Source organism: Narcine bancroftii, chromosome 3 (genome assembly GCF_036971445.1).
Source record: "Narcine bancroftii isolate sNarBan1 chromosome 3, sNarBan1.hap1, whole genome shotgun sequence".
Lineage (NCBI taxonomy): Eukaryota > Metazoa > Chordata > Chondrichthyes > Torpediniformes > Narcinidae > Narcine > Narcine bancroftii.
In genome coordinates this window covers 5,576,396-5,603,707 of record NC_091471.1, presented here as the reverse complement: position 1 = coordinate 5,603,707, position 27,312 = coordinate 5,576,396, and the positions used below count along the sequence as shown (strand labels likewise).

Sequence of the window (27,312 nt, the reverse complement as noted above, 5' to 3'; positions counted from 1 at the left end):
TAGAGAGAGACCTCGTGTGTGGGTGTGTCTGTGTGTGTGAGAGAGACTGTGTGTCCATGTGTGTGTGTGTGACTGTGTGTCTATGTATGTGTGCGAGTGTGAGAGAGAGACTATCTATGTATGTATGTGTGTGTGGGGGAGAGAGCCTACCTATGTATATGTATGTATGTGTGTGTGTGTGGGAGAGAGACTATCTATGTATGTATGTGTGTGTGGGGAGAGAGCCTACCTATGTATATGTATGTATGTGTGTGTGGGGGAGAGAGACTATGTATATGTATGTATGTATGTGTGGGGGAGAGAGCCTACCTATGTATATGTATATATGTGTGTGTGTGTGGGAGAGAGACTATCTATGTATGTATGTGTGTGTGGGGGAGAGAGCCTACCTATGTATATGTATGTATGTGTGTGTGTGTGGGAGAGAGACTATCTATGTATGTATGTGTGTGTGGGGAGAGAGCCTACCTATGTATATGTATGTATGTGTGTGTGTGTGGGAGAGAGACTATCTATGTATGTATGTGTGTGTGGGGGAGAGAGCCTACCTATGTATATGTATGTATGTGTGTGTGTGTGGGAGAGAGACTATCTATGTATGTATGTGTGTGTGGGGGAGAGAGCCTACCTATGTATATGTATGTATGTGTGTGTGTGTGGGAGAGAGACTATCTATGTATGTATGTGTGTGTGGGGGAGAGAGCCTACCTATGTATATGTATGTATGTGTGTGTGTGGGAGAGAGACTATCTATATGTATGTATGTGTGTGTGGGGGGAGAGAGACTATCTATGTATATGTATGTATGTGTGTGTGGGGGAGAGAGACTATGTATATGTATGTATGTATGTGTGGGGGGGGGAGAGAGACTATCTATGTATATGTATGTATGTGTGTGTGGGGGGGAGAGAGACTATGTATATGTATGTATGTGTGTGTGGGGGGGAGAGAGACTATGTATATGTATGTATGTGTGTGTGGGGGGGAGAGAGACTATGTATATGTATGTATGTGTGAGTGGGGGGGAGAGAGACTATGTATATGTATGTATGTATGTGTGGGGGGGGAGAGAGACTATGTATATGTATGTATGTGTGTGTGGGGGGGAGAGAGACTATGTATATGTATGTATGTGTGTGTGTGGGAGAGAGACTATGTATATGTATGTATGTGTGTGTGTGGGAGAGAGACTATGTATATGTATGTATGTGTGTGTGGGGGGGAGAGACTATGCATGTATGTGTGCTGAAAGGGGAAGAAGAGATGGGAAAGTGAAGAGAAGAAAGATGAGGAGAGAGGGAGACGCAGAGAGAGAGCGGAGAGGGAGAGGCAGAGGGGAGGGATGCAGAGGTTAGGGAAGAGAGAGGTAGGGAGTGAGAGGGGCGAGAGGAGAGAAAGGAGAGAGAAAGGAGTGAGAGAGTGAATGAGAGGTGAGAAGGGGGAGGGGGGTAGGGAGAGAGAGAGGTCGATCCTGTCTGAAGTTCTGACGGAGACGCAATTGCAGAATCGTCCGCGGTCCACGGGGGCTGAGCAAGGCGGTACAGAGCCCCTGTTGTGGCTCCTTGCCACGGTTTAAAGCGTCCCCGCCTCTATATAGATACAGTCCAGTCGAGCAGTGTGCACTCACACACACATACACACACACACACACACACAGATAGACACACGCAAGACATCGGATGCCTTTCCTCCAGACCTGCCCGTGTGCGATCAATAGCAGATTGGATTAATAAAAAAAGTTAATTTATTTTTTTTGCAAAAGAGGGTTAAAATTATTATTATTTCCCCTCCTCCCCCCCCCCCCATTTGCCTCCCAGAAACAACCTCCTGCCCCCTCTGCCCCCGCTCTCTGTTGCGAGGATGTTGTCTGAAGGTCTTGAACTGGTCTCGGCGCTGGCGGCCTGTCTGGTATCTGTCGCCCTGCTGTCCGCTGTCTCCAAACAGCTGTGGTCTATCCGGTGGGCAGTGACACGGGACAGGAGCTGCAGTCTGCCCATCCCCAGGGGCTCCATGGGATTACCTGTCATCGGAGAGACATTCCACTGGTTGGTGGAGGTGAGGCACCGATCTGGCTGCTCAATGTTATATCGCATGCTTTGAATGTCTAATGTTGCCAAACGCCGGGTTTTAAAACATCCGCATGCATTTCTCTCCCCCCCCCCCCCACCCCGTCCTATTTTTTCCTCGGGGGTCTTCGCTGCACCCCCCGGCAGAGGTGTGGAGCTTCTCGAGGGTCCACGTGTCCCCGGCCCCAATGGGTGGACCATCCCAGCAAGTTGTGGGGCAAGTGGGCGAGAACTTCTGCGGTTGGTTGCGGCGGGGGTCTTGACCCGTGCGGAGGTCGCGGCGCTTTGACCGGGGTCCCCCCCCCCCCCCCCGACGCGTGCCGATTGATTCACTGCGGGGCGGAGACCGCGCCGGCGATGGGGCCGGCTCCCGACGCGTGTGCGGCTGGCTCGGGGTGGGGGGGGTTCCCGAGCGGGAGGGCTGTGTGCCTGGATGGATCGGTGCCTGAGAGAGGGGGTCTGTGGATGTGGGTGTGAGGGACCGAGAGACAGAGTGGGAGAGACGGACAAAGAGAGACAGAGTGGGAGAAGGTGTGTGAGAGAGCGTGGGGGATGAATGAGAGGGTGTTTGTGCGCGGCGAGGGGGTGAGGGGCTGTGGGTGTCGGGGTAACGGGGTCATTGCATCCATGTGTGGTCTGTGAGGGCGGGAGGCAAGGAAGAAAGGATGGCTCCCTCGGTGTCAGGGATCCTGTGTGGGGGTCTCCGTCTCGGGGCATGGCGAACAGACATGCAGGTAATGTTTATTTCTCCACTTAAAAGTATGATCTGGAATAAACCACTCTGCGTGTATGTGCAAGTTTATGGATCGGTCTGGGAGTGATTGATGTCAGGGGATCTCAGTCGGTCGGAGGGTGTGCACACATCGGAAGGTGGATGGCGGGGTGTCCAGAAGTGTGCGTGTTTGTGAACCAACTGTGGCCATTTCGGGGTCTCCTCCCATGTGCGTGGGTGTTTGTGCGAGTGGATGGGAATGTGGCCATGTGACCTACAATTCTGTGTGTGAACAAGTGTGTGTGAGAGTGAACAGGCGCGTATTTAGGTGAGTGTGTGTATTTCTGTGAATGTGTTCGTGTTTTATGTGAACATGCCCGTGTTTGTGTGAACATGGGTTTGTTTCTGTTCATGGGAGTGTGAACATGTGTGTGCATTTCGGTGAACATGGGTTTGTTTCTGTTCATGGGTGTGTGAACGTGTGTGTGCATTTTGGTGAACATGGGTTTGTTTCTGTTCATGGGAGTGTGAACATGTGTGTGCATTTCGGTGAACATGGATTTGTTTCTGTGAACGTACATGTGTGTGCATTTCGGTGAACATGGGTTTGTTTCTGTTCATGGGAGTGTGAACATGTGTGTGCATTTCGGTGAACATGGGTTTGTTTCTGTTCATGGGAGTGTGAACATGTGTGTGCATTTCGGTGAACATGGGTTTGTTTCTGTTCATGGGAGTGTGAACATGTGTGTGCATTTCGGTGAACATGGATTTGTTTCGGTTCATGGGAGTGTGAACATGTGTGTGCATTTCGGTGAACATGGGTTTGTTTCTGTGAACGTACATGTGTGTGCATTTAGGTGAACATGGATTTGTTTCTGTTCATGGGAGTGTGAACATGTGTGTGCATTTAGGTGAACATGGATTTGTTTCTGTTCATGGGAGTGTGAACATGTGTGTGCATTTAGGTGAACATGGATTTGTTGATGTGAATGTACATGTGTGTGCATTTAGGTGAACATGGGTTTGTTTCTGTTCATGGGAGTGTGAACATGTGTGTGCATTTAGGTGAACATGGGTTTGTTTCTGTTCATGGGAGTGTGAACATGTGTATGCATTTCGGTGAACATGGGTTTGTTTCTGTTCATGGGAGTGTGAACATGTGTGTGCATTTAGGTGAACATGGATTTGTTTCTGTTCATGGGAGTGTGAACATGTGTGTGCATTTAGGTGAACATGGATTTGTTTATGTGAACGTACATGTGTGTGCATTTAGGTGAACATGGGTTTGTTTCTGTTCATGGGAGTGTGAACATGTGTGTGCATTTCGGTGAACATGGGTTTGTTTCTGTTCATGGGAGTGTGAACATGTGTGTGCATTTCGGTGAACATGGGTTTGTTTCTGTTCATGGAGTGTGAACATGTGTGTGCATTTCGGTGAACATGGGTTTGTTTCTGTTCATGGGAGTGTGAACATGTGTGTGCATTTCGGTGAACATGGGTTTGTTTCTGTGAACGTACATGTGTGTATGTGAGCATGTGAGTGTTTATATGAAATGTGCGTTTCTGTGAACGTGTCTTTATGAGAACGTGTGTGTACATTTGTTTGAACGTGCGTGTGTTATGTGAATGTGAGTGTTTGAGTGAACGGGGTGTGTTTGTGAGCGTGTGCGTGTTGTGTATTCTCGCAGTCTTTGGGATACTTTGAACCACAGACCTCGGTGGGAATGGTTGGAACAGGGCTGGCTGTGCGAATTCAAGGCGACTCTAACTGGCCTTGAATGAGTCCAAGTCCTTAACCCCCCCTCCCCTCATCGGGAGCGGTCGGCCCCCTTGATACGCGAGGACTGGCAGAGGAGAGCCCGGAGACTTGGTGCGCATGGTCCCAGTGACCGGCCTTGGCGGGCGAGGGTCACCTGGCTGCCGGGCGGAGGAGGGAGAAGGGTCGGGAGTGAGGGAAGATCCCGGGAGCAGGTCCGAATGCAGCGACCCCCTCTGCTTTTGAGCCGGAGGGGTGGAGGGGGCCACTAGTCCCGGGCGAGAGGTAGCAGAGCGCCGGCAACCTGGAGCGACCTTCAGCGCTCACAATCTCGCCCATTCTTCCAGAATGAGGAAGCAATGTGTTCCACACACTGAGTTACGGGCGCCTCCCGTTCCACGTTCGGTGGCCCTGCTCCGAAAATACGATTTTCTTTCAGTGTAAACTGGTCTGAACTCCCTGTGCATAAAGCATTCTTTGTCTGAGAGTGGAAATGTATCAATAACCCTTTATTTAAGCACAAAGGGAGCTGTAATTATATTTATACAGATCAGGCCAGTAATTGCGTTAAAAGCCACGATTACCCAGATAATCTCTCAAATTTGGTTTAATAAGATTTATCGGACGGCCCTCATTACAAGCGTCTGTCTGTGTGAGGGACAGGCGGACAGAAACCTTCCAACCCCTCCAGAAATAGTGCTTGGAGGTGAGAGAGAGTTTTGGCCAATGTGTGTGTGTGTGTGTGTGTCTACACGTATCTTTGTGTATGTGCACACGTGTGTGTGTCTGTGAGTGTGTTGGGGTGTGTGTGTGTGTGCATGAGGGTATGGGTCTGTGTGTGTGAGAGAGAGAGATGCAGATGAGACAGACAGGGAGAGAGACAGAAAGATGTACAGAGTGCAAGAAAAATGTAAAGGGGTTGGAGATGAAGAGGAGGGAATAAGAAGGAGGGCTGAAGGGGGAAAGGTAATGGGAGAGGCAGAGGAAAAGAGAGGTAGAGAGAGCAACGCAGACCATGGGAGGGAGGAGAGCAAGAGAGCTTAAGGGGGGGGGGGGAGGGAGACTCTGAGAGGGAGGATGGAGAGGGAGAAAGGGCAAGTGAGAGGGAGAGGTGAGAGAGTGGGGGAGAGAGGGAGAGGGAAAGAGATGCAGCTGAGAAAGGGAAAGAGGCAGAGAGATGGACAGAATGCAAGAAAAATGTAATGGGGCAGATGGATTGTTCCATATGGAGAAGAGAAACAGAAAGAGGGGTGAGAGAGAAAGATGGTGGGAAGAGGCAGGGAAAGAGAGATGTAGAGAGGGAGCAACATTTATCATGAGAGAGAGCCAAGGGGGGGGGGCGGGGGAGAGAGGAAGGGAAAATAGATTAAGAAAGAGATGGAGAGGGACATAGAAATATAGACTGGACCAGTCTTTTTTCCACTCACCGTCTTAACTCATCCATTACTAACCATAGAGCACCTATAGCATAAAGGATTGGGAACTACTGAACGAGACAAAGCCTTCTTAATAATACAAAACCAGCCAAAGGAAGCTCAGGGTAAGGATGTTTAAAACGAGAGGGCGTTGGAGCAGGTGAGAGGGGACAGATTTCACAGGGACCTGAGGGGCAGCTGTTTCACACAGAGGGTGGTTGGTGTATGAAACGAGCTGGTAGAGGTGGGGACAGGTATTTGATGAGTTTAAAGTCTGTGATGGCTAAGTTATTGGAAGGTGTTCCAAGAGATTGGATACACAAGCCTTTGGATAGTCAGGGACTGATCGGGGATCATGGTAGGCTGTGTTTTGAGTTTTAAGAGGCGATTACCAAAAAACATCGATGAAGAAAAGACCGTGGATGTTGTCTACGTGGACTTTAGTAAGGCCTTTGACAAAGTCCCACATGGGAGATTAGTCAGGAAGGTTCAGATGCTCAGTGATCCTGGTGAGGTAATACATTGGATTAGTTCTTGGCTTTACTGGAGAAGCCAGAAAGTAAATATTTAAAATGTCCTTCACCGTGGGTGTGGTACCAGAGGATTGGAGGGTAGCTCACATTGTTCCGTTGTTTAAAAAAGACTCCAAATGTAACCCTGGAAATGATCAGCCAGTGAGCCTGATGTCAGTAGTAGGTAAATTATTGGAAGGTGTTCTAAGAGATTGGATATACAATTATTTGGATAGCCAGGGTTTCATTAGGGTTAGTCAACATGGTTTTGTGCATGGAAGGTCATGTTTAACCAATCTTATAGAGTTTTTCAAGGAGGTCACCAGTAAAGTTGAAGAAGGAAAGCCTGTGGATGTTGTCTACGAGGACTTTAGTAAGGCCTTTGACAAGGTCCCACTTTGGAGGTTACTCAGGAAGGTTCAGACGCTGGGTATTCATGATGTACTGAACTGGATTTGACAATGGCTGGACGGGAGAAGCCAGAGAGTAGTGGTGGATGATGCTTCTCAGACTGGAGGCTTGTGACTAGTGGTACCTCAGGGATCGGTGCTGGGACCATTGTTGTTTGTCATCTATAGCAATGATCTGGTTGATAATGTGGTCAATTGGATCAGCAAGTTTGCTGATGACCCTAAATTTGGAGGTGCTGCGGAGAGCAAAGAAGGTTTTCAAAGCTTACAGGGAGATTTAGACCAACTGGAAAAATGAGCTGAAAAATGGCAGCTGGAATTTAATGCAGACAAGGGTGAAATGTTGCATTTTGGAAGGACAAACCAATAAAGGACGTACACGGTGAATGACAGGGCACTGGGGCATGCAGTAGAACAGAGGGATCTGGTACATAATTCCCTGAAAGTGGCGAGAAAGGATTGTAGAGAGCTTTTGGCACATTGTCCTTGATAAATGAAAATATCGAGTACAGGAGTTGGGATGTTAGTTGGGTGAAGTTGTATAAGACATTGGTGAGGCCAAATTTGAAGTTTTTGTGTGCAGTTCTGGTCACCGAACTACAGGAAAAAGATCAATGAGATTGAAAAAGTGCCTAGGAGATTGACAAGGATGTTGCCCGGACTGAGTTACAGGGCAAGGTTAAACAGGTTATTTCCTGGAGTGTAGAAGAATGAGGGGAGATTTGAGAGAGGTACAAAATTATGAGGGGTGCAGACAGAGTAAATGGAAGCAGGCTTTTTCCACTCTGATTAGGTGAAGGATGAAAGGAGAAAAATTTAAAGGGAGCTTCTTCACATAGAGTAGTGGGAGTGTGGAATGAGCTGCCGTTGAAACCTAACCATCTACCAGGGGCCTAGCTAAACCCTTCAAGAACTGTGACACATATGCCAAGTTAAACAACACAGGAACACTGTAACTGGGTGAAAGTTGGTCACTGATCACTGTAACCAGATGAAAGTTGGTCACCGATCTCTGTAGCCAGGTGGAAGTTGGTCACTGATCAATTTAACCAGGTAAAAGTTGGTCACCAATCTCTGCAATCAGGTGAAAGTTGGTCACCAATCACTGTAACCAGTGGAAATTGGTCACCGTTCACTGTAACCAGATGAAAATTGGTCACCGATCTCTGTAACCAGGTGAAAGTTGGTCACTGATTACTGAACCGGGTGAAAGTGAATGTGAGCTCAGTTTTGAGATTTAAAACATTTCAATAGGAACATAGATGGGAAGGGTATGGAGGGATATGGACTCGTGCAGGTCAATGGGACTGGATGAAATAATAGTTTGGCCAAAGGGCCTGTTTCTGTGCTTTAGTGATCTATGATTCTAGCAACTGGGACCCCTTTCACCTGGATACATCTTCTTACAGTGAATCACTGACCAGTTTTTATCCGGTTACAGTGAATGGGGGCTAGCCTTCACCTGGTTAGTGATTGGAGACCTGCTGTAACCTGGTTAATAACCTGGGACCATTTGTCACCCATTTACAGTGATTGTCGACCAACTTTCACCCGATTATAGAGATCGGTGACCAACTTTCACCCGGTTCAGTGATTAGTGACCAACTTTCACCTGATTACAGAGATCGGTGACCAACTTTCACCTGGTTACAGAGATCAGTGATCAACTTTCACCCGGTTCAGTGATCGGTGACCAACTTTCACCTGGTTACAGTGATCGGTGACCAACTTTCACCCAATTGCAGAGATTGGTGACTAACTTTTACCTGGTTAAATTGATCGGTGACCAACTTTCACCTGGTTACAGTGAACAGTGACCAACTCTAACCTGTTTCCAGTGATGGTTACCAACTTTCACCTGGTTACAAAGGTCGGTGACCAACGTTCATCTGGTTACAGTGAACGGTGACCAATTTCCACTGGTTACAGTGATCGGTGACCAACTTTCACCTGATTGCAGAGATTGGTGACCAACTTTTACCTGGTTAAATTGATCGGTGACCAACTTTCACCTGGTTACAGTGATGGTTACCAACTTGCACCTAGCTACAGAGATCGGTGACCAACTTTCATCTGGTTACAGTGATCGGTGACCAACTTTCACCCAGCCACAGTGATCGGTGACCACCTTTCACCTGGTTAGTGATTGGTTACCAACTTCCACCCAGTTACAGTGTTCCTGTGTTGTTTAACTTGGCATATGTGTCACAGTTCTTGAAGGATTTAGTTAGGCCCCTGGTAGATGGTTAGGTTTTCTGAGTTCTAGTGGAAGTTCTTTGTTCAACTCTGATCTTTCTCGTTGCTCCCCTGAGTTATGATCTCTCCATTGAAGCAAAGGGGTCCCCTCTCTTAACGCCTTCCATCGCTGAATGCACTCTAGCTAAATCCTTCTTAATCTCCCAACAACAGGGAAACCCTTGCAGGCTCAGCATCTCCTCATATGTGAGATTTGCCTTTGGTCCTCATGAATCTCCTCAAGTTTATCGCCACGAGATGCCGTGGGCGAGATCCTTTAGCGAGCAGACTCGTGAGCCAGATCGTGAAGAGGGCAGAAGTGCAGAGTTATAGAGGGAGACCAGTTGGGATGGACAAAGGCAAGATAGTTTTACTGGCGCGAGGTTCGTGCAGGAGTCTGATAACAGCGGGAAGGAAAGTATCTTTGAATCACAGGTGCATGATTGGCTCAGCTGGAAAAAATTGGCTGAAAAATGGCAAATCGGATTTATTGCAGACAAGTGTGAGGTGTTGCATTATGGAAGGACACACCAAGAAAGGGCGTACACTGTAAAGGTTTGGGCACTGAGGAGTGCGGTAGAACTGTGGGATCTGGAAATGCAGGTGCATAATTCCCTAAAAGTGGCATCACAGGTAGATAGGGTTGTAAAGAGAGCTTTTGGCACATTGACCTTCATAAATCAAAGTATTGAGTACAGGAGTTGGGATATTAGGGTAACCTTGGTGAGGCCAAATCTGAAGCATTGTGTGCCATTTTGGACACATAACTACTGGAAAAATGTCAATAAGATAGAAGGAGTGCAGAGAAGAATCACTAGGATGTTGCCCGAACTTCAGGAACTGAGTGACAGAGAAAGGTTAAACAGGTGAGGACTTTATTCCCTGCAGGGTAGAAGAATGAAGGAAGATTTGATAGAGGTATTTAAAATTATGAGGGGGACAGACAGAGTAAGTAAATAGGTTTTTTTCCATTCAGAGTATGTGAGGTACAAACCAGAGGACATGGGTTGAAAGTGAAAGGGGAAAAGTTTAGGGGGAACTTCACACAGAGAGTGGTGGGAGTGTGGAACGAGCTGCCAGCTGAAGTGGTGAATGTGGGCTCAATTTTAACATTTAAGAAGAATTTGGACAGGTCCATGGATGGGAGAGGTATGGAGGGATATGGACTGGGTGCAGGTCAGTTGAACCAGGCAAAAAAAAATGGTTCGGCACAGACTAGAAGGGCTGAAGGGTCTGTTTCTGTGCTGTAATGTTTTATGGTTCTATTCTCCGTACTCTCTCAGCGCCGTCTTGTTCTTCCTGTGTTTTGATGGCCAAACCGAATTGAATTGTTTTTTTCCCGTTACCAAGATAGAGTGAAAAGCTTGGTTTTCTCTACTATCCAGACAAGTCAACCCATACTTAAGTATAGCAGGCTGTGCAATAATGAAATAATGGTGCAGGGTATTGTATTACAAAAACAGTTATAACAGTGCAAATTTGTCATCTTTAAGATTCCAGGATCCTTTATTGTTATGTAATGGTACAGAATGTGTAATATTACAAGCAATTGCCTTTTGCCTGCTGTGAGGCAGACACAATTAGTGTCGCCCGGCACCCCCTACAGTACGAGAGAAAGAGAAGCAAAGAAGAGTCCCTTCAGAGAGACTGAGTGTTCGAGGATTCGCCTCCAGTTCTCCCACAGCCTCTGCAGCCGCACAGATTCCTGTTTGATCCATTGGCTGCCCGAGCTCCAGATCCAAACCCCCGACACGGTCAGGAGACCTTCAGTGGCCGAGGCCCTTCGGCAGCTCTTACTCTCTTGGCAATCTCTCAAATCTCAGCTCCGATACCTGGTTCCCATCTCAAGCAGCCCACAGCCCATGTGGGTCCCCAGACTGCAAGCAGCCTACAGCCCACGTGGGTCCTTCAGCCGCTGAGCCCCTCGATGTTCTGCTGCGTGGTCACCGCCCTTGTAGGTTTGTCTCCCCTGCTTCTCCTTCTGAATGGGGTGGGGTGTTCTCCACATTCCTGGTGCCCTGTGCCAGTCTCAAGGCCACTGCCGACTACAGGCGCCGCCATCCCGTGGTTGCAGGATTTTGATTACAAGGACTATCGGCTCCTTCGTCAGGCCATTTAACACCTGTATGGAGCCACCAACCTCAGGACCGGGTGGTTGAACCCTGGAGCAGGGCTGTGTCTCCGCTCTTCTGGGTTTGCATCAGCGGCAGTGGGGCCATTACAGCAGGTCCGGCCGACCCACCAGTTTCTAACCAATCATTCATGAGTCTGATAACAGCAGGAAAGACCAAACTCAATGCAGCAGAAACCTCCCTGTTCTCAGTCAATGAAGGGAAGGTTGGAGAATCTGGGATGGTGGGGGAAAGGAACGCGAGCTTTCCTCATTTTGGGCATTAACAGCATGAACTCTAGGTTCTGACACCTTCCCTTTTCCTCCTCCTCTTTCTCCTACTCCGGCAGGGGTCGAGGTTCCACGCTTCGAGGCGTGAGAAGTACGGCAACGTCTTCAAGACGCACCTCCTAGGCCGTCCACTGATCCGGGTGACGGGCTCAGAAAACGTCAGGAAAATTTTAATGGGAGAACACTCCCTGGTGAGCAGTCAGTGGCCCCGGAGCTTGAGGATGTTACTGGGTTCCACCAGCCTCATCAACTCCATTGGTGACATCCACCGTCACAAGAGGAAGGTGAGCATCTAAAAGGGCAACGCCCTCCCCCTCCTCTCTCCTTAAACGACAACACCGCTCACTGTGGTCAGCCACGTCGCAGGGATATGAGATTCACCATCTGACGTCGTGGTGGTCACGTCACACAACAAGAGTTTACGAGGATGTTGGCAGGACTCAGGGGCCTGTTCTGGGGGAGGTTGAGAAGGCTGGGGCTTCATTCCTTGGAGTGCTGTGGTCTGTAAGGAGTTTGCACATTCTTCCTTACCTACCACCCTTCCAGCCTCCACATCCAACACATTATCCTCCATAATTTCCACTACCTATCACAATATCCCACTGCTAGACACAACCCCTCCCCTCCTCCCCTCTCCACCTTCCGCAGGGACCGCACCCTCTGTGACTTCCTCGTCTCACTATTTGTTCCCCTCCCCGGGCACCTTCCTCTGTGGTCGTAGGAAGTGCCACACTTGCATGCACACCTTCTCCCTTACCACGGTCCGGTGCCCCAAGCAGTCCTTTCAAGCGAAGCATCACCTGTGTATCCACGGGAGTGATCTTCTGCAGCCAATGCTCCTCTTCTGGCCTTCTCTACATTGGAGAGACTGTGCTCCATCTGGGAGATCGCTTCGCTGAGCACCTTCGCTCTGTCCACATCAGTGACAGGGACCTCCCAGTGGCCAACCATTTCAATTCCGAGCCCCACTCCCATGCTCCCGTGTCTGTCTATGTCTGCCCATGGCAGTGGTTCTCAACCTTTTTCTTTCCACTCACATCCCATTTTAAGTATTCCCTATGCCATCGGGATTCTGTAATTAGGAAGGGGTTGCTTAAGGTGGTATGAGGGTGAAAAGAAAAAGTTTGAAATCTGCTATTTTAATCGACCCTCATTGACTCGTTATGTGCCCGGTTTCATAACTCCAAAGGAAATGGGCCAATGACAATTTTTCTCCAGCAAAATATTTCAGTAACAATTGGGCCTAGAGCAGTGATTCTCAACCTTCCCTTCCCACTCACATCCCACCTTAAGCAATCCCTCACTAATCACAGAGCACCGATGGCCAAGGGATGCGAGTGGAAAGAAAGTTTGAGAACCATTGGTCCAGTGGGAGATTGCTCTGTAGATTGCTTCAACAGCTGGAAAAAGAAAGCTCCAGAAAGTTCTGAGTTGGTGAAAGGCGCGGTGGAAGTACTGATTCTGATGTGTAGGACCAAAGAAATTAGAAGAATGAACAACCAAAGGATCCGCTCACATGAACTATTAGATGCACTCATATTCACTAAACAATATTCATTTATTTATTTTTATATGTCCTGCATGTGTATTGTTTGTCTGCCTGTTTTGCACTGAGGACTGGAGAACGCTGTTTCATCAGGTTGTACTTTTACAATCAGATGACAGTCAACTTGAACTTAAACGTAAATGTGCACGCTGGTCTGCAGGAGGTTAATCCTGCTCCCCAGTCTTCCTAGAAGCTCTTGAAAGGTCAATGTAGGGAGGGCCACCCCCCCTCCCCCCTCACCAGCTGTGGAGTTCTCCACCCCACTGCAAAATCTCTCCGAGGAATGCCTACCCTGAAGAGGGTCTCCTCTCGTCAAAGGGAGTTCTGTGAGCACCTTTCTCGCTATTCCCCCTCTTCACTCCCTGCTTCTCTTAAGCTCTGCTCTCCTCCCCGTGCCCTTTCCTTTAATTCAAGTTTTTTGGTGACACCTTGAGGAAGGACTCAGACTCAAAATGTTGTATATCTTTATCTCCTATTGGCACTGAGGGACCGGCTGAGTTCTTCCAGCATTTCTGTGCTTTTACAAGGAAGGAGGCTGCCTTATTAAATATACTTAAGGCACAGGTTGGTAGATTTTTGCATTGTCGGGGAATTAAGGGTTATAGGGAACAGACGTGATCTTACTGAATGGCAGGGCAGGTTTGACGGGCCACATGGCCAATTCCTGCTCCTATTTCTTATGTAAGTTGCATGACCCCACCATTAGTGTCGCCCGGCATCCCTTATAGTACGAGAGAAAGAGAAATCCTTCACAATTTGGACTTTGGCTTTGAGAATGTGCGGGATGGTTAGTGTGATGCGACGAAAGAGATCAGGACTAGGGTTCAAATCTGGTGCTGTCTGTAAGGAGTTTGTACATACTCCTCGCATCTGCTTGTGTTTTCTCTGGGTGCTCCGGTTTCCTCTCACCCTTCAAAAAATGTATGGGAGTTGTAGGAGAATCGGTGCATTTGAGGGTCACGGGCTCATGGGCTGGAAGGGGCTGCTACTGTGCTGTATGTCTAAATTTAATTAAATTTAACATAGAATATTACAGGCCCTTCAGCCCACGATGTTGTGCCAACCTACTCCACTCCAATCTAACCTTTCCTTACCTTACACCCATAACTCCATGTTTTTCTTGCATTTATGGACCTGTTTAAGAGTCTTTTAAATGTCCCTGTTGTTCCAGCCTCCACCATCACCCCCAGCAATAGATTCTAGTCACATACTACTCTGTGTAAAAGATAACTTACCTCTGACATCTCCCCTAAACTTTCCTCCCCTCATGCAGATGCCCTTTGGTATTTCCTGGGGATAAACAAGGAGCTGGCTGTCCTTATCTAAGCCCCGTATAATCTTATTTCCATTAAGACACCTCTCATCCTCTGTTGCTCCCAAGAGAAAATCCCCAGCTCTGTCAACCTTGTCTCGTAGGACATGTTCTCCAGTCCAGACCAGGCAACGTCCTGGCAAGTTTCTGTGCCTGGCTAAGTGTTCTTTGAATGCCCCCACCACTGGACTTATTGTCTACACCGACTCTCAGGGAAATCCTGTTCAATTTTCCATGACCTCTTCGCTCACATTCGGTGGCATCACTAGAATCTGTGTCACCTTTCCCCCTCCCCCCACCTCACTCCAGTGAGACCTCCTCCAGTATCAGGCCAGACAGAAACCTTAGTAATGTTTTTTGCACTAATGTTACCGGTAAATCTCAAATATTAGTGACCACAATATTGTAGCAAAAACGCCAGAAATTTTGACAAAAGACTATAAAAGCATCGGTAGCAATTAAAACAGCAGTGTAGACGAAACCACATGATTCAACGTGTCATTGGGTAATAACAACAGCTCTGTCCGGAGTGCATTAGAAGGTTCAAAAAGTAGGAGCCTTGTAGGTGTATTGACACGTGTAAGCTGGGCTTACGATAAAATGTTTTTGCTGTTATAACTAACAACAGGGATCTTTTTATAAAAAATAATACATTTCTGCTGAAGCACCACACAAAAAATTTATAGGCCGTCATTCTAGTGTCACCCCTATAGTCGACACTTTCCAGGTTCTAGTATTTCCTAATTTAAAAATTCCTAATCTTCAAGGAAACGTGGGGACGGAGTTCCGAATTACATTTTATTAATCCAATAAACCAAACTTGGTAGATGCAGTTTTAGGTAGGTTTAATTTGTGGATAAAACAGATAAACATTTTGTATAACTTTGCATTAAGAGTTTTATAGCAATGACTAAACGAAGCATTCGGGCCATATTTAAATTTATAGCGATATTCAACTTTGAAGAGAAAAAGAAGAAATAAGATGAATTCAAAGAAAATGATCTCGAGCTCACGTTTCCTTCATAGTTCATCAAGGAATGAGACACCAGCTCTTAATCGGCATGGATATAACGATATGGTCTCTATGGTAACCCGACAAACAATAGTCTTTCTTAAAGGGATAGGCACAAAATTAACTAAGAATCAGAAACACAAGGTGATAACCTTTATAACCCCCTCTGACGGTGTCACCTGGTGCAGTCTGCACCCTCCCACCCCACCCCGTGACGTCAGTGCTCATAGGCCCATCAACTCCCTGCCGATTCTCCAACCACACTGCTGCACGAGGGGTAGTTCAGGGGGGCCAAGCTAACTTCCCAACCTGCACATCTTTGGGATGTGGGGACAACCGGAGCACCATGGTGAAACCCAGGGAGTATGTGCAAACTCCACAAAAGCAGCACCGTAGGTCAGGACCGAACTGGGGTGGGCAACTTCAAACGAGGGGCAGCGTCACTTGCGGAATCGTTCAAGTTCAGATTTATTATCATGTGCATTGGTAGGGGGAGACAGTGAGAATGTTTTTTTCCCAGGGTTGAAGGGTCATGTAGTGGAGCAAATACGTTTAAGGTGAGAGGGGGAAAGTTTAAAGCAGAGGTTCTCACCCTTTTTCTTTCCACCCACATCGCACTTTAAGTATTCCCTATGCCATGGATGCTCTGTGATTAGGAAGGGATTGCTTAAGGTGGGATGTGGGTGGAAAGAAAAAGTTTGAAAACCACTGTTTTAATCGTCCCTCATTGACTCGTTATGTGCCCGGTTTCATTACTCCAAAGGAAATGGGCCAATGGCAATTTTTCTCAAGGAAAATATTTCAGTAACAATTGTGTCTAGAGCAGTGGTTCTCAACCTTCCCTTCCCACTCATATCCCACCTTAAGCAATTCCTTACTAATCACAGAGCACCGATGGCCTAGGGATTACTTCTTAAAGTGGGATGTGAGTGGAAAGAGAAAGGTTGAGAACCACTGTTGTGGAGCAAGTAGTTTTACCCATGAGAGTGGTGGGTGCCTGGAATGGGCTGTCAGGGGTAAAGGTCGAAGCAGATCTGACAGTAGTTGTTTAAGAGGCTGTTAGGTAGACCCATGAATATGCAGGATGGAAGGGTGTTGATCACGTGTCAAAAGTAGAGTTTCAGTTTAATTTGGGCATTAGGTTCATATTTAAATTTAAATTAAATTTTAGACCTACAGCACAGAAACAGACCCTTTTGGTCCTCAAGCCAGTGTCACCCAATTGATCTACAACCCCCGGTACATTTAGAAGGGTGGGAGGAAACCAGAGGCCCCCCCCCCCCCCCCACTGTAGGAACCCTACGGGGAGAATGTACAAACTCCTTTCAGACAGCGCCAGGATTCGAACCCGGGTCCCAATCGCTGGCGCTGTTAACCACGCCCACCCCTTATCCACGCGATCGTGCCCTTCCCCTGCAAGAGTGCTGATAGATCGGCACAAAGGGCCTGCTCCTGCACCGTACTCCAGCTGCACGTCCAGTTGACCATTATGATCTGCAGACGCTAGGTGTGGGGGATGGGGGGGGAATCGTGTGCGGTGCGCAAACGTGCCGGAGGAGCGGCGCCCATGGGAAGATGGATAGGGACGCTGTGTGGTCTGCTGGGTTTCTCCAGCATGGTTTTGCGTGGCACTTTTAGTAAGCTGCACCTGCCAATCGCTTTCTCCCAGCATCCCGACAGTCAAGTTACCCCGTACCACACACTACTCTTTTCCAAAGTCAAAAAAATTGACTGTTCGAATTCAACACCACTGTCAGTAAATATTTTAAATTTAAATTTAGATTTATAGCCCAGCAACATCCCACGACCCCGTATTGCTCAATTACACACAATTGACCTACACACTGAGCATGTTTTGGGTCGCTTTGCATCACTGGCTCATTTAGTCATTAGATACTTTTGAGGCGGGCACTGACAGGAGTTACAGCCACAAGGAGGATAGTGGAGGGAGCAAAAAAATTAAAGACGGGGCCATGAGTGCTGGCACAGGCTTGATGGGCTGAATGGTCTTTGTGAAGGAAGAGCTCCCTCACCACTCTTGCAGGGGAAGGGCACGATGATGTGGATTAGATCCTTCAGCCCAGGCGAACCCTGTTTTTGCTGTAGGTTAGCTCACTACAGTTTGACCTGACCCAGTCCTAAATAGCCCAGCTCTTCCCGTGTACCTCTCTCTTTGCAACACTCCCCAATTTGTCAACATCCATCCAGGCCAGCATGATGCAATCCATCCTGCACAGTTAAACAATGACATTTAAAAAAAAAATTTACACTTGGACATACAGTAACAGGCCCTTCCGGCCCACGACGCCCAAATACACCCACTGACCTACAAACCCACGTACACTTTTGGCAGGTCATGGGGAGAATACGCAAACTCCTTACAGACAGCACCGGATTCGAACCACTGGTGTTACAGTAGCACGAGGCCAACCATAATGAGTTTTTCTCATGAAACAAAATAAAAAAGTGTGGGCTTTGCCTTTTGAGGAATTCTGTGATTTTAAAAAGGACACGACCCAGACACTGGCTTAACGTGTACATTTTTACGATGAAGTAGGTTTTCCCTGGGGGCTCCAGTTTCCTCCCACCTTTTGAAACCTACTGGGGGCTTGAATGTTAATTGGGCATTAAGTGGGCGGCACGGGCTCATGGGCAGAATGGCCTGTTACTGAGCTGTATGTCTCAATTTAAAATTTAAAGTCCAGTGCAGGAACAAGCCCAAGGTCACCATGATTTTAAAAAAATGCCTCCATTTTAAAATTCTCATCCTGCGGTTCTAATCTCTTCATTGTCTGCTCCCCTGGTTTAACCTCTTTCAGCCCCGTACCCTTCCAGGTCGGATTTCTTCTGGAGCTCCTCGTGGAAATGCTCACAGGTTAGGCAGCATCTGTGGAGAGAGTGCCTCAGCTTCATGGACAATCATTCCTTTTGTGCTGAGGAGAACGGGGGAGGTGGGGATCTCTTTGAAACATTTTGAATGTTGAAAGGCATGGGAAGAATAGATATAGGAAGGTTGTTTCCCGTGGTGGGAGTGTTCAGGACAGGAGGGCACAACTTCAGGGTATCAAAGGGAACAGGAAGAAAGTGGGGCTGGATGGGAAAATGCACCTGCTCATGATGGAATGATGGAAAGGGCTAAATGGGTCAAGTGGCCTACTTTTGCTCCTATATCTTATGGTCAATAGGCTATTCAGCCCGTCGAGTCCGCTCCGCTATTTAATCATGAGCTGATCCATTCTCCCGCTCAGCCCCACTGCCCGGCCTTCTCCCCATAACCTTCGATACCTTGACTATTCAGGTACCTACCAATCTCTGCCCTTTAATACACCCAATGACTTGGCCTCCACAACTACCTGTGGCAACAAATTCCACAGATTTACCAGAAGTTCCTTTGCATCTCTGTTCTAAGTTGTCTTGAAAGGCCAAAGGGCCTGTCTCTGTGGCTTGAAGAGGCAGGGCTGGGAGACAGGACTGGACTGTTACTGACATGGGCCTTTCTACCCATGCGCTTTTGTTTTCCTGAGCTGATGACTCCAGGAAATGGAGCAGGGAGATGCAGAGATGCAGACCCATCCAGCCAGCATGGGAGACAATCGACGTCAATCCTGAAGTTGTGTTCTTTTGTCCTTGGCCTGTCATCCGAACTAGCCCATGAGAAATAGGAACTGGAGTCCGTCACTCACTAAGATCATGGCTGATGACTGCTCCATCTTCCTGGTCGTTCTCCATGTTAACGAGGCAGCCTTCAATGTTCATTGGGCAATGCTGAGTTTGACAGAGACCACCCAAAGGCGTTAAACAAAATAAACAGCAGACCACACGACGGTGCAGATTTCCAGCATGCACTCTCTCTCTCTCCCCCTCTCCCTCTTTCTCTCTCCCTCTTTTTCCCTATCTTTCTTTCCCTCTCTTTCACCTCTCTGTCTCTGTTTCTCCATCTCTCGCTTTCTCTGTCTTTCTCCTCTCTCTCTTTCTGCCTCTCCCTGTCTTTCTCTCTGTCCCTCTCTTTCTCTCTCCACCTCTTTCTCCATTTCTCTCTTTCTCTTTCTCTCTGTCTTTCTTTCTCTCTCTCTCCTTCTTTCTTTCTCACTCTCTCTCTCCTTTACCTCTGTCTCCTTTCACAGAGCCAAAATCAATTCTCACCTCTCCCCTCTCCTGTCCTCTTATCCATATCCAATTAAAACCTTTTGTCTATTGGTCTGTCCTCCTCCCCCTCCCAATCTTAACACGGCATAGACAATGGGTGAGGTCTCATGCTGGGGAATGTGTCCTTGGAGGCACAATGTCAGGAAGTTAGTTAAATCCTGAACAACATGAAGCTTCAACTTTAGAGTGACCAAGAGCCCATTGTACATTGTGTATCCAGTACAAGTTTAATCCACAGTCTTAAATGAAGCAAAATCATGGTCTTGGGTGTGAGGCTGTTGGATTTAACTTGACTTGAAGATTCAGTTGTTGTCTTGTATGTTAAATACTTAAAATTATCTTTTTCCGTTGCTTTCCCTGTGAAGGGACATTAGTGCAGTGCCCCTATTGAGATGAGAAAGAGAAGCAAAAGGGACTCCCTTGAAAGTCATCGAGTGTCCTTGTGTCCCATCTCTGTAGCCCCAAGCGGTGAATCCGAGCTCCAGGTGTCCGAGCTTCTCTCCTCGGTGACGGCCCCCTGGTCCCCGACCCTCTGATGCGATCAAGAAGCCATTTGCATCTGAGGCCCTTCGAGAGCGCTGATCTCCACCAGCATCCTCATGGATCCCTGTCTCTGGTTCCTGTGAGCTGATCTCCGGTGTGAGTCCTTCAGCTGCCGTGGTCTCCCACTCTGTAGGGTCTTCTCCTTCTCGGCGCGGAGGGTCGGTGGAGGTGGGAGTGAGGGGGTCTTCACCTGCTCTGGGGCCCAAAAACCGGTCCAATATTCCCCCAGAGCCCACCCGCCTTACAGTCTGGGTCGTTGCCATTTTGGGCAGTTCTACTGAGAGCTTTGGGCAGTTTCTAAACCCATAGAACATTACAGCACAGAAACAGACCCCTTCGGCCCTTCTAGTCAGGGCCACACCATTTTACTGCCTCGTCCCACTGACCTGCACCCAGTCCATCCCATCCATGTATCTGTCAATATCTTCTTAAATGATAAAATTGAGCCTGCATTTACCACATCAGCTGGCAGCTCGTTCCACACTCCCATCGCTCTCAGTGTGAAGAAGTTCCCCCTCATGTTCCTCCTAAACTTTCCCCTTTCACCCTTAACCCATGACCTCTGGTTCTGCCCTCAGTGGAAAAAGCCGACCTACATTTATTCTGTCTGACCCCCTCATCATTTTAAATATCAAATCTCCCCTCATTCTTCTATACTCCAGGGAATAAAGTCCTAAGCTGTTTAACCTTTCCCTGTAACTCAGTTCCTGAAGCCCAGGCAACATCCTAGTAAATCTTCACAAGGTCACATGAAAAAGGAACAGAAGGCCATTTGGCCCATTAAGTCTGCTCTTTTCAGTTGAAGGTCAAGTTTTTAATTTTTTTTAGTTCAATTCTTTTTGTTTCAAGGCCAAGAACAATATGAAAGAGTTAACATTAGCTAAATGGTAGTTTATTTGTCACCTTATCTCTGGAAGGGTGAGAAGGGTTCTTCTGCGAGCAGTCTAATATTTGTCTAAAGTAGAAGCAATCGAGAGGATATTGGTGAAAACATCAATATGAAGTGAGGAGAACAAGGGAGAAGAGAGGAGGAGTTCGATCTTTATGAGGAACTCGGCACCTGTGACGATATCGGAGACTGATCGGGACTGGAAAGAAACCATTTATAATATATCTTTATTGATCCCCAAACTCCATTCAATGCATGAGTCTGGGACTTCATTGAAACTTCTGAATGTTGAAGGAATCAAGGGAGGTGGAGATGGTGCAGGGAAATGGTGCTGAAGAATCATTTCAGTGGAGCAGATCACAAGATGTAGGTGCAGAAAGTGGCCGTTAAGTCTGCTCTGCCATTCTAATTATCCACCCTCCCCCTCAACCCCAGCTTTCACCCTGTATCCCCTTAATCAAATACCTCTCAACCTCTACATCCAACGACCTTGCTAAAGGTCTTTACCCTCTGGCTAAAGAAATGTTTCCGCATCTCGGTTTTAAATTGATGCCCTCTGATCCTGAAGTTGAGCCCTCTTGACTTAAGCCCCTTTCACACTTACGTCCCAGTACATCAGCCGTTCAGTGTCCTGAGATAGGAATAGGGGGGGGTTTGGCCTTTCACACTAGACCACTCCTAACTGGGACACTGAATGCTTTCACACTTGCAAGGGTCTGTCCCTGGCGTTTGGTCTGTTCTTCCTTTAATTGGAAGGGCCTGCCATGTTACTGTCTGTTTCACACTTGCTTGATCTCAACACTGGCGTCTGCAGACACCGTGGACTGTACTAGGGGTCGAGGCCGTCAATCCCCGGCGTGAGATGACGTCATCTGACGGCGGCGTTGAGCTGATTTTGCTTTCACACTTGCTACTTTAAAGGCCGATTAGCGTTTGATTCCTGGGATCACTGGCAAGTGTGAAAGGGGCTCTAGACTTTGCCAAATAAAAGGTCCAATTGGAGTCTTTCTGATTAAAATGTAAGGAGAATGGTGGGCAACAGTGGTGTCACAAGGGTTGGAGTCACTCCTGGTGTGGTATCCCATGGTGTTACCCGTTCTCCCATGGACTGAGTGTATGTGTGTACCGAGTGTAAAAGAAACAGGTCTGTGTTCCTTGAATCTCCGTGGCGCTGAGTGGGAGAAGGTTCAAGAAGTCAATTAGCGTCGAGTCTTAGCTTTGAGGGTATATTGAAACATAATGTTTTTGTTGTTATAACAAACGACAAGGATAATTTTATAAAAAATAATAAATTTCTGCTGAAACACAGCACATATATTTTGTAGAGAGTTATTTTGGCGTCACCTGTTGTGGTCCAGAACCCCCCTCCCCCAGTGCACAGCAGGATCCCATGAGTGACCAGACGTATAAGGCGGCGTATTCCAATCCACTAAGATATGGGTTGGAACTTCCTGCGGTTTCTCAAAACGGGATCCTTTTATTCCTGGCAGGGGAAGCTGGGAAGAAGGCAGCCTCAGTTTAACCCCTCGGTGGAGAGATGATCCCTCCTGCCGGAGCAGCCTTTGCCCTGAGATAAACAAGAAAGTCTGCAGATGCTGGGGTCGGCTGCGATACACACGCGTGCTGGAGAAACTCAGCATCCACAAGGACTTTGAGATCTGTGTTGTGGGATGGGGGTGGGGGGTGGTGGTGGTGGGGATTGGACAGCCATGGTGAAAATGAGGTGGTTCAGCCTGGGGAACCGGAGATTGTCGAAGTGGTGTTTTGATATCTCACAAAGGGCCCAGGCCCGAAACCTTGGTCACTCTTACTTCCTGTGGATACTGCGTAACCTGCTGAGTTTCTCCAGCACGTTCATGCTCTATGAACTATGGAGAGGATACAGAGAGGGTTTACCAGGATTTGCCAGGATTGGAGAATAACTTAGGAGGCAAGGTTAGCAGAGCTGGGACTTTTCTCTTTGGAGCATAGAAGGATGAGAGGAGACTTAGAACCATAGAAAACTACAGCTCAGAAAACAGGCCATTCGGCCCGTCTAGCCAAAACATCATTCCACTTGACCCGCTGACCTGCACTCATTCCATTACCTTCCCATCCATGTATCCATCCAATTTATTCTAAAAAGTAAGTGTGAGCCCGCATTTACCGTGCCAGAGGGCAGCTCGTTCCACACTCCCACCACTCTCTGAGTGAAGAAGTTCCCCCGACTGTTCCCCCTAAAACTTAATAGAGGTCTACAAGATTCTGAGAGGCATAGGTGGGGTGGGCAGTCAGCACCTGTTTCCCAGGGCAGGATCTGCAAACACCAGAGGACGTGTGTACAAGGAGAGGGGAGGGAAGTTTAAGGGAGAACATCAAGGGAGAGTCTTGGGTTCCTTAAATGCCTTGCCAGGGTGATGGTGGAGGCTGAAATATTAGGGGCATTTAATAGACTCTTGGACATGGATTGAAAGCAAAATAGAGAGTTATGGGTGTGAGATAGGGAAGGTTTAGTTAGTTGAATAGGTTTCGATAGGTAAGCACAACATCATGGGCTGAAGGGCCTGTACTGTGCTGCTCTAAGTTGCTCTACCCTCACCCTATCACCAACCCCTTTAATCCTGATAGGGATGAATGTGTCTGAGGCAAGTGCAGACCTTGGGGTGGTGGGGGGGAGCTGAAGAAGAGCCTTTTCCATGTTCCGTGCTCGATGTGTTCCCTGTGAAATTGCAGTGATGCCAGAGTATCACCAGAGGGCGGAATAGTCGCGTGTAACTCAGAAACATTGGCCTCAGCCGGTCCAAATCAAAGTCCTTCACTGTCCATATAGGAAGGAAAAGGGGAGGGCAAGGGTCAAGATGATGATCAATTATTGCCCACATTCTTACCAGCAAATAACAATAATTAGGTTGGTCAAGTGAAAAACAAAAAAATTAAGCCCTGCCTCTCCACAAGGTCAGTGTAGCGGTTAGCGCAATGCTGTCCCCCACCCCCCCATCTCCGCTGAACCTCCTACCCCTTCTCTTAAACACATATCCTCTAGTGCGTGATATTTTACACCTTTTTAATTTAAATTTAGAATTTAGACAATACATCATGGTAACAGGCCGTTTCGGCCCATGAGCCCTTGCCGCCCAATTACACCCGGCACGTTTCGTACAGTGGGAGGAAACCGGACCAGGGTTCGAATCCCGCACTGTCTGTAAGGGGCTTTTCCCGGGGGCTCCGGTTTCCTCCCACCCTTCTAAATGTACCGGGGGTGTAAATTAATTGGGTGGCACAGACTCGTGGGGCGAAATGGCCTGACATCATGGTGTATGCCTAAATTTAAAATTTAAATTTAACATGGTCCAGATATTTTGGCATGGCTTGGATTTGTTTGACTTCAGAGTGAATCAGGTTTATGACGAACACAACATGCAATTTGCAGCAATATGATGCAAAATTACGAGAAATTGCAACTTTGTAAGTACAAGATTTAAAAATACAAATAAACTAATGCAATAAAGAGAGAAATTGAGGCCGTGTCTCTGGTTCATTGCCCATTCAGAAATCTGATGGCGGAGGGGAAGGAGTTGTCCTTGTGCCACTGGGTGTTTATCTTCAGGCTCCTGTACCACCTTCCCAGTGGTAGCAGAGGGCATGCCTGGGTGGTGGGGGTCCTTGAGGATAGAGGCTGTCTTGAGGCACTGCCTCTTAAAGATGGAGTGAAGGCTGAGCCCGGGATGGCACTGGCCGAGTCCACAACCCTCTGTAGCCCGTACCTGTCCTGTGCATTGGCACTTCCACACCATTCAGTGTTGTTCACACAGCATTTTCCTACCTGAGTCTCCTGTGGACAAGAACTCGGCCTCTAGAATCTCTGACATTCACCAATTCCGACTTTTTGATCGTTCCTCAACTTTGAGCGGAACACTTAGCCTAGCGCGAGGCTGTTACAAACTGGCCCTGACTGTAAGGAGTTTGTACGTTCTCCCTGTGATCTGCACAAGATTCCTCCCACCCTCCAAAAACATACAGGGGTGGGGTGAGGGCGGGGGGTGGGGGGGAATTGTAGGATGATTGGATGTAATTGGGCAGCGCAGGCTCACGGGACGGAGGGGCCCGTAACCCTGCTGCATCATCAAATTAAGATGGAATTAAATTAAATTTCTTCTGGTTGCCTCGTTGCAGGAAGGATGTGGAGGGTTTGGAGAGGGTAGAGAAGAAATTCACTAGGATGGTGCCTGGTGTAGAGGGTAGGAGTTATGGGGAGCGTTTGGACAAACCTGGGTTGTTAGCTCTGGAGTGTCAGAGGCTGTGGGGAGCCCTGACTGAGGTTTGTAAAATGATGAGAGGTATTGATAGGGTGGACAGGCAGGGTCTTTTCCCCATGGTGGCAGCACGTTTGGCATAGTGTTTAACACAATGCCTTTACAGCGCCAGCGATCGGGACTGGGTTTCGAATACTGTGCTGTCTGTAAGGAATTTGAATGTTCTCCTCATGTCTGTGTGGGTTTTCCATGGTGGGGGGGGGGGGCTCTGGTTTCCTCGCACCATTCAAAACATGCTGGGCTTAATTGGGTGGCATGGGCTTGTGGGTGTCACGGGCTCGTGTAACCATGCTGTACTGTCTAAATTTTAAATTTAAATTAAAGAAATATCACAGACTAGAGGACATATGTTTAAGGGAAGGGGTAGGAGGTTCAGCAGAGATGGGTGCGGTGGGGGGGGTGGCAGGTTTTTACACAGAGGCAGGAGAAAGTGGTGAGAGGAGAAACAGTGCTTAACACAGGCCTTGTGATCTTGTATGTTCAGGGGACAGAGGGAGATGGGTCAGGTGCAAGATTTAGTTTGATTTGGGCACCGTGTTCAGCACAGACATGGCCCCAGGGCCTTTTCTGGTCCTACGTGCATTGTTCTCCCGCTGGTGTCCATGCCTGGCCCCTGAACCATGGCATTCTCTCGCCACACCGCTCCGCCCTTCCTACCGCAGAACAGCCTCTTCAGCGAGGTTTTGCCTGGGTACCGTTTCATTGCGGCCACTCCCATGTCGGCAGGCCTGGACATTTATGCCTTGTCCAAGGAGGCACAGCAGCTTTCTTACCTCTTGCAATAAAAGCTAGGCTTGTCCCTTTTCCCTCTCCCCTCCACTGCCCTTCAATATTGGAGGGATCCTGAATTTTCAGTTGCTTTAATCACGAAGCAAAACAGATTTTGATTCATCTTATCTCGTCTTGTTGGGGGCTGATCTGTGGGTGTTACCATTGATATCATGCCCGATTCTTTCAGGGCAGGACATTTGACCTCTTGGGTTTCACACTTACGGTGGGGACCATCTGAAAAAGTGGGGGGGGGGGGTCACTGGAAGGGATGAGATGCTGATTCACCCCTCCCTCTGAGAGCATCTCACTTTCCATTCCTTCTGCCTTTCCTTACCGGAGGTGTGAGTCCAGGCATTCCGCAGGGGTCAGTCTTGGGGCCGCTGCTGTTTACAATTCACATTAACGATTTGGATTGTGGACTAAATCGTGTTGTGGCCAAATTGTGGATGACACCACGATAGGTGGTGGAGCAGGAGGTGTTGAAGAAACTGTAAGGATGCAGAGGATATAGACAGATTGGGAGACTGGGCACATATATGGCAGATGAAGTACAATGTTGAGAAGTGTTCAGTTCTATATTTTGGCAGTGGAAATAAACCGGCAGAGAACTGTATGAATGGGGAGAAAATTCAATCCTCAGAGGTGCAGAGAGACCTGGGCCTCCTTGTGCAGAGAAATCTAAAAGTGAATGCCCAGGTAGGATTGGTAGTGAAGAAGGCGAATGTTATACTTGCCTTCATTTCAAGAGGAGTAGTGTATAAGAGTGAAGAGGGGTTGATGAGGCTCGATGGGGCACTGGTGAGACCCCATTTGGAGAACTGTGGGCAGTTTTGGGCCCCCTATCTTGGAAAGGATGTGATGTTGTTGGAGAGGGTGCAGAGGAAATTTACTAGGATGATTCCTGGAATGCAGGGGCATTTGGCAGCTCTTGGGTTGTATTCGTTGCAGTATAGGAGAGTGATGGGGATCTCATAGAGACATTTCGAATATTGAAAGGTTTTGATGGAGTGAATGTGGATAAGATGTTTCCCTTGGTGGGTGAATCAAGGACAAGGAGGCACAGTCTTAAAATTAGAAGTTGTACAATTAAAACAGAGATGAGGAAGGACTTCTTTAGTCAGAGGGTCGTGGATCTGTGGAACTCACTGCCGCACAAAGCAGTGGAGGCCAGATCACTGGGAGAGTTTAAACAGGAAATGGATAATCATCTCATTAGTAAGGGAATCAAAGGATATGGGAAAAAGGCAGGAAATTGGAATCAGGTGTGAGCATCGTTCAGCTTAGTGTAGAGTCA

At 47.9% G+C, this 27,312-nt stretch overlaps 1 protein-coding gene across 2 annotated transcripts in view; it reads left to right on the top strand.

Annotated features, from left to right (window-relative positions):
* Positions 1–27,312, top strand: part of cyp26b1 (cytochrome P450, family 26, subfamily b, polypeptide 1) — a 53,141-nt gene that overhangs the window by 16,603 nt on the left and 9,226 nt on the right. The window contains exons 2-3 of one of the 2 annotated variants that reach the window (XM_069923431.1): positions 1,818–2,055; positions 11,567–11,791. In XM_069923431.1, the coding sequence (XP_069779532.1) occupies positions 1,861–2,055; positions 11,567–11,791 (420 nt within the window). In that variant the 5' untranslated portion in view covers positions 1,818–1,860. Of the gene's footprint in view, positions 1–1,817; positions 2,056–2,703; positions 2,801–11,566; positions 11,792–27,312 lie in introns of those variants that run through there. The other variant, XM_069923432.1, reaches the window with a different exon arrangement.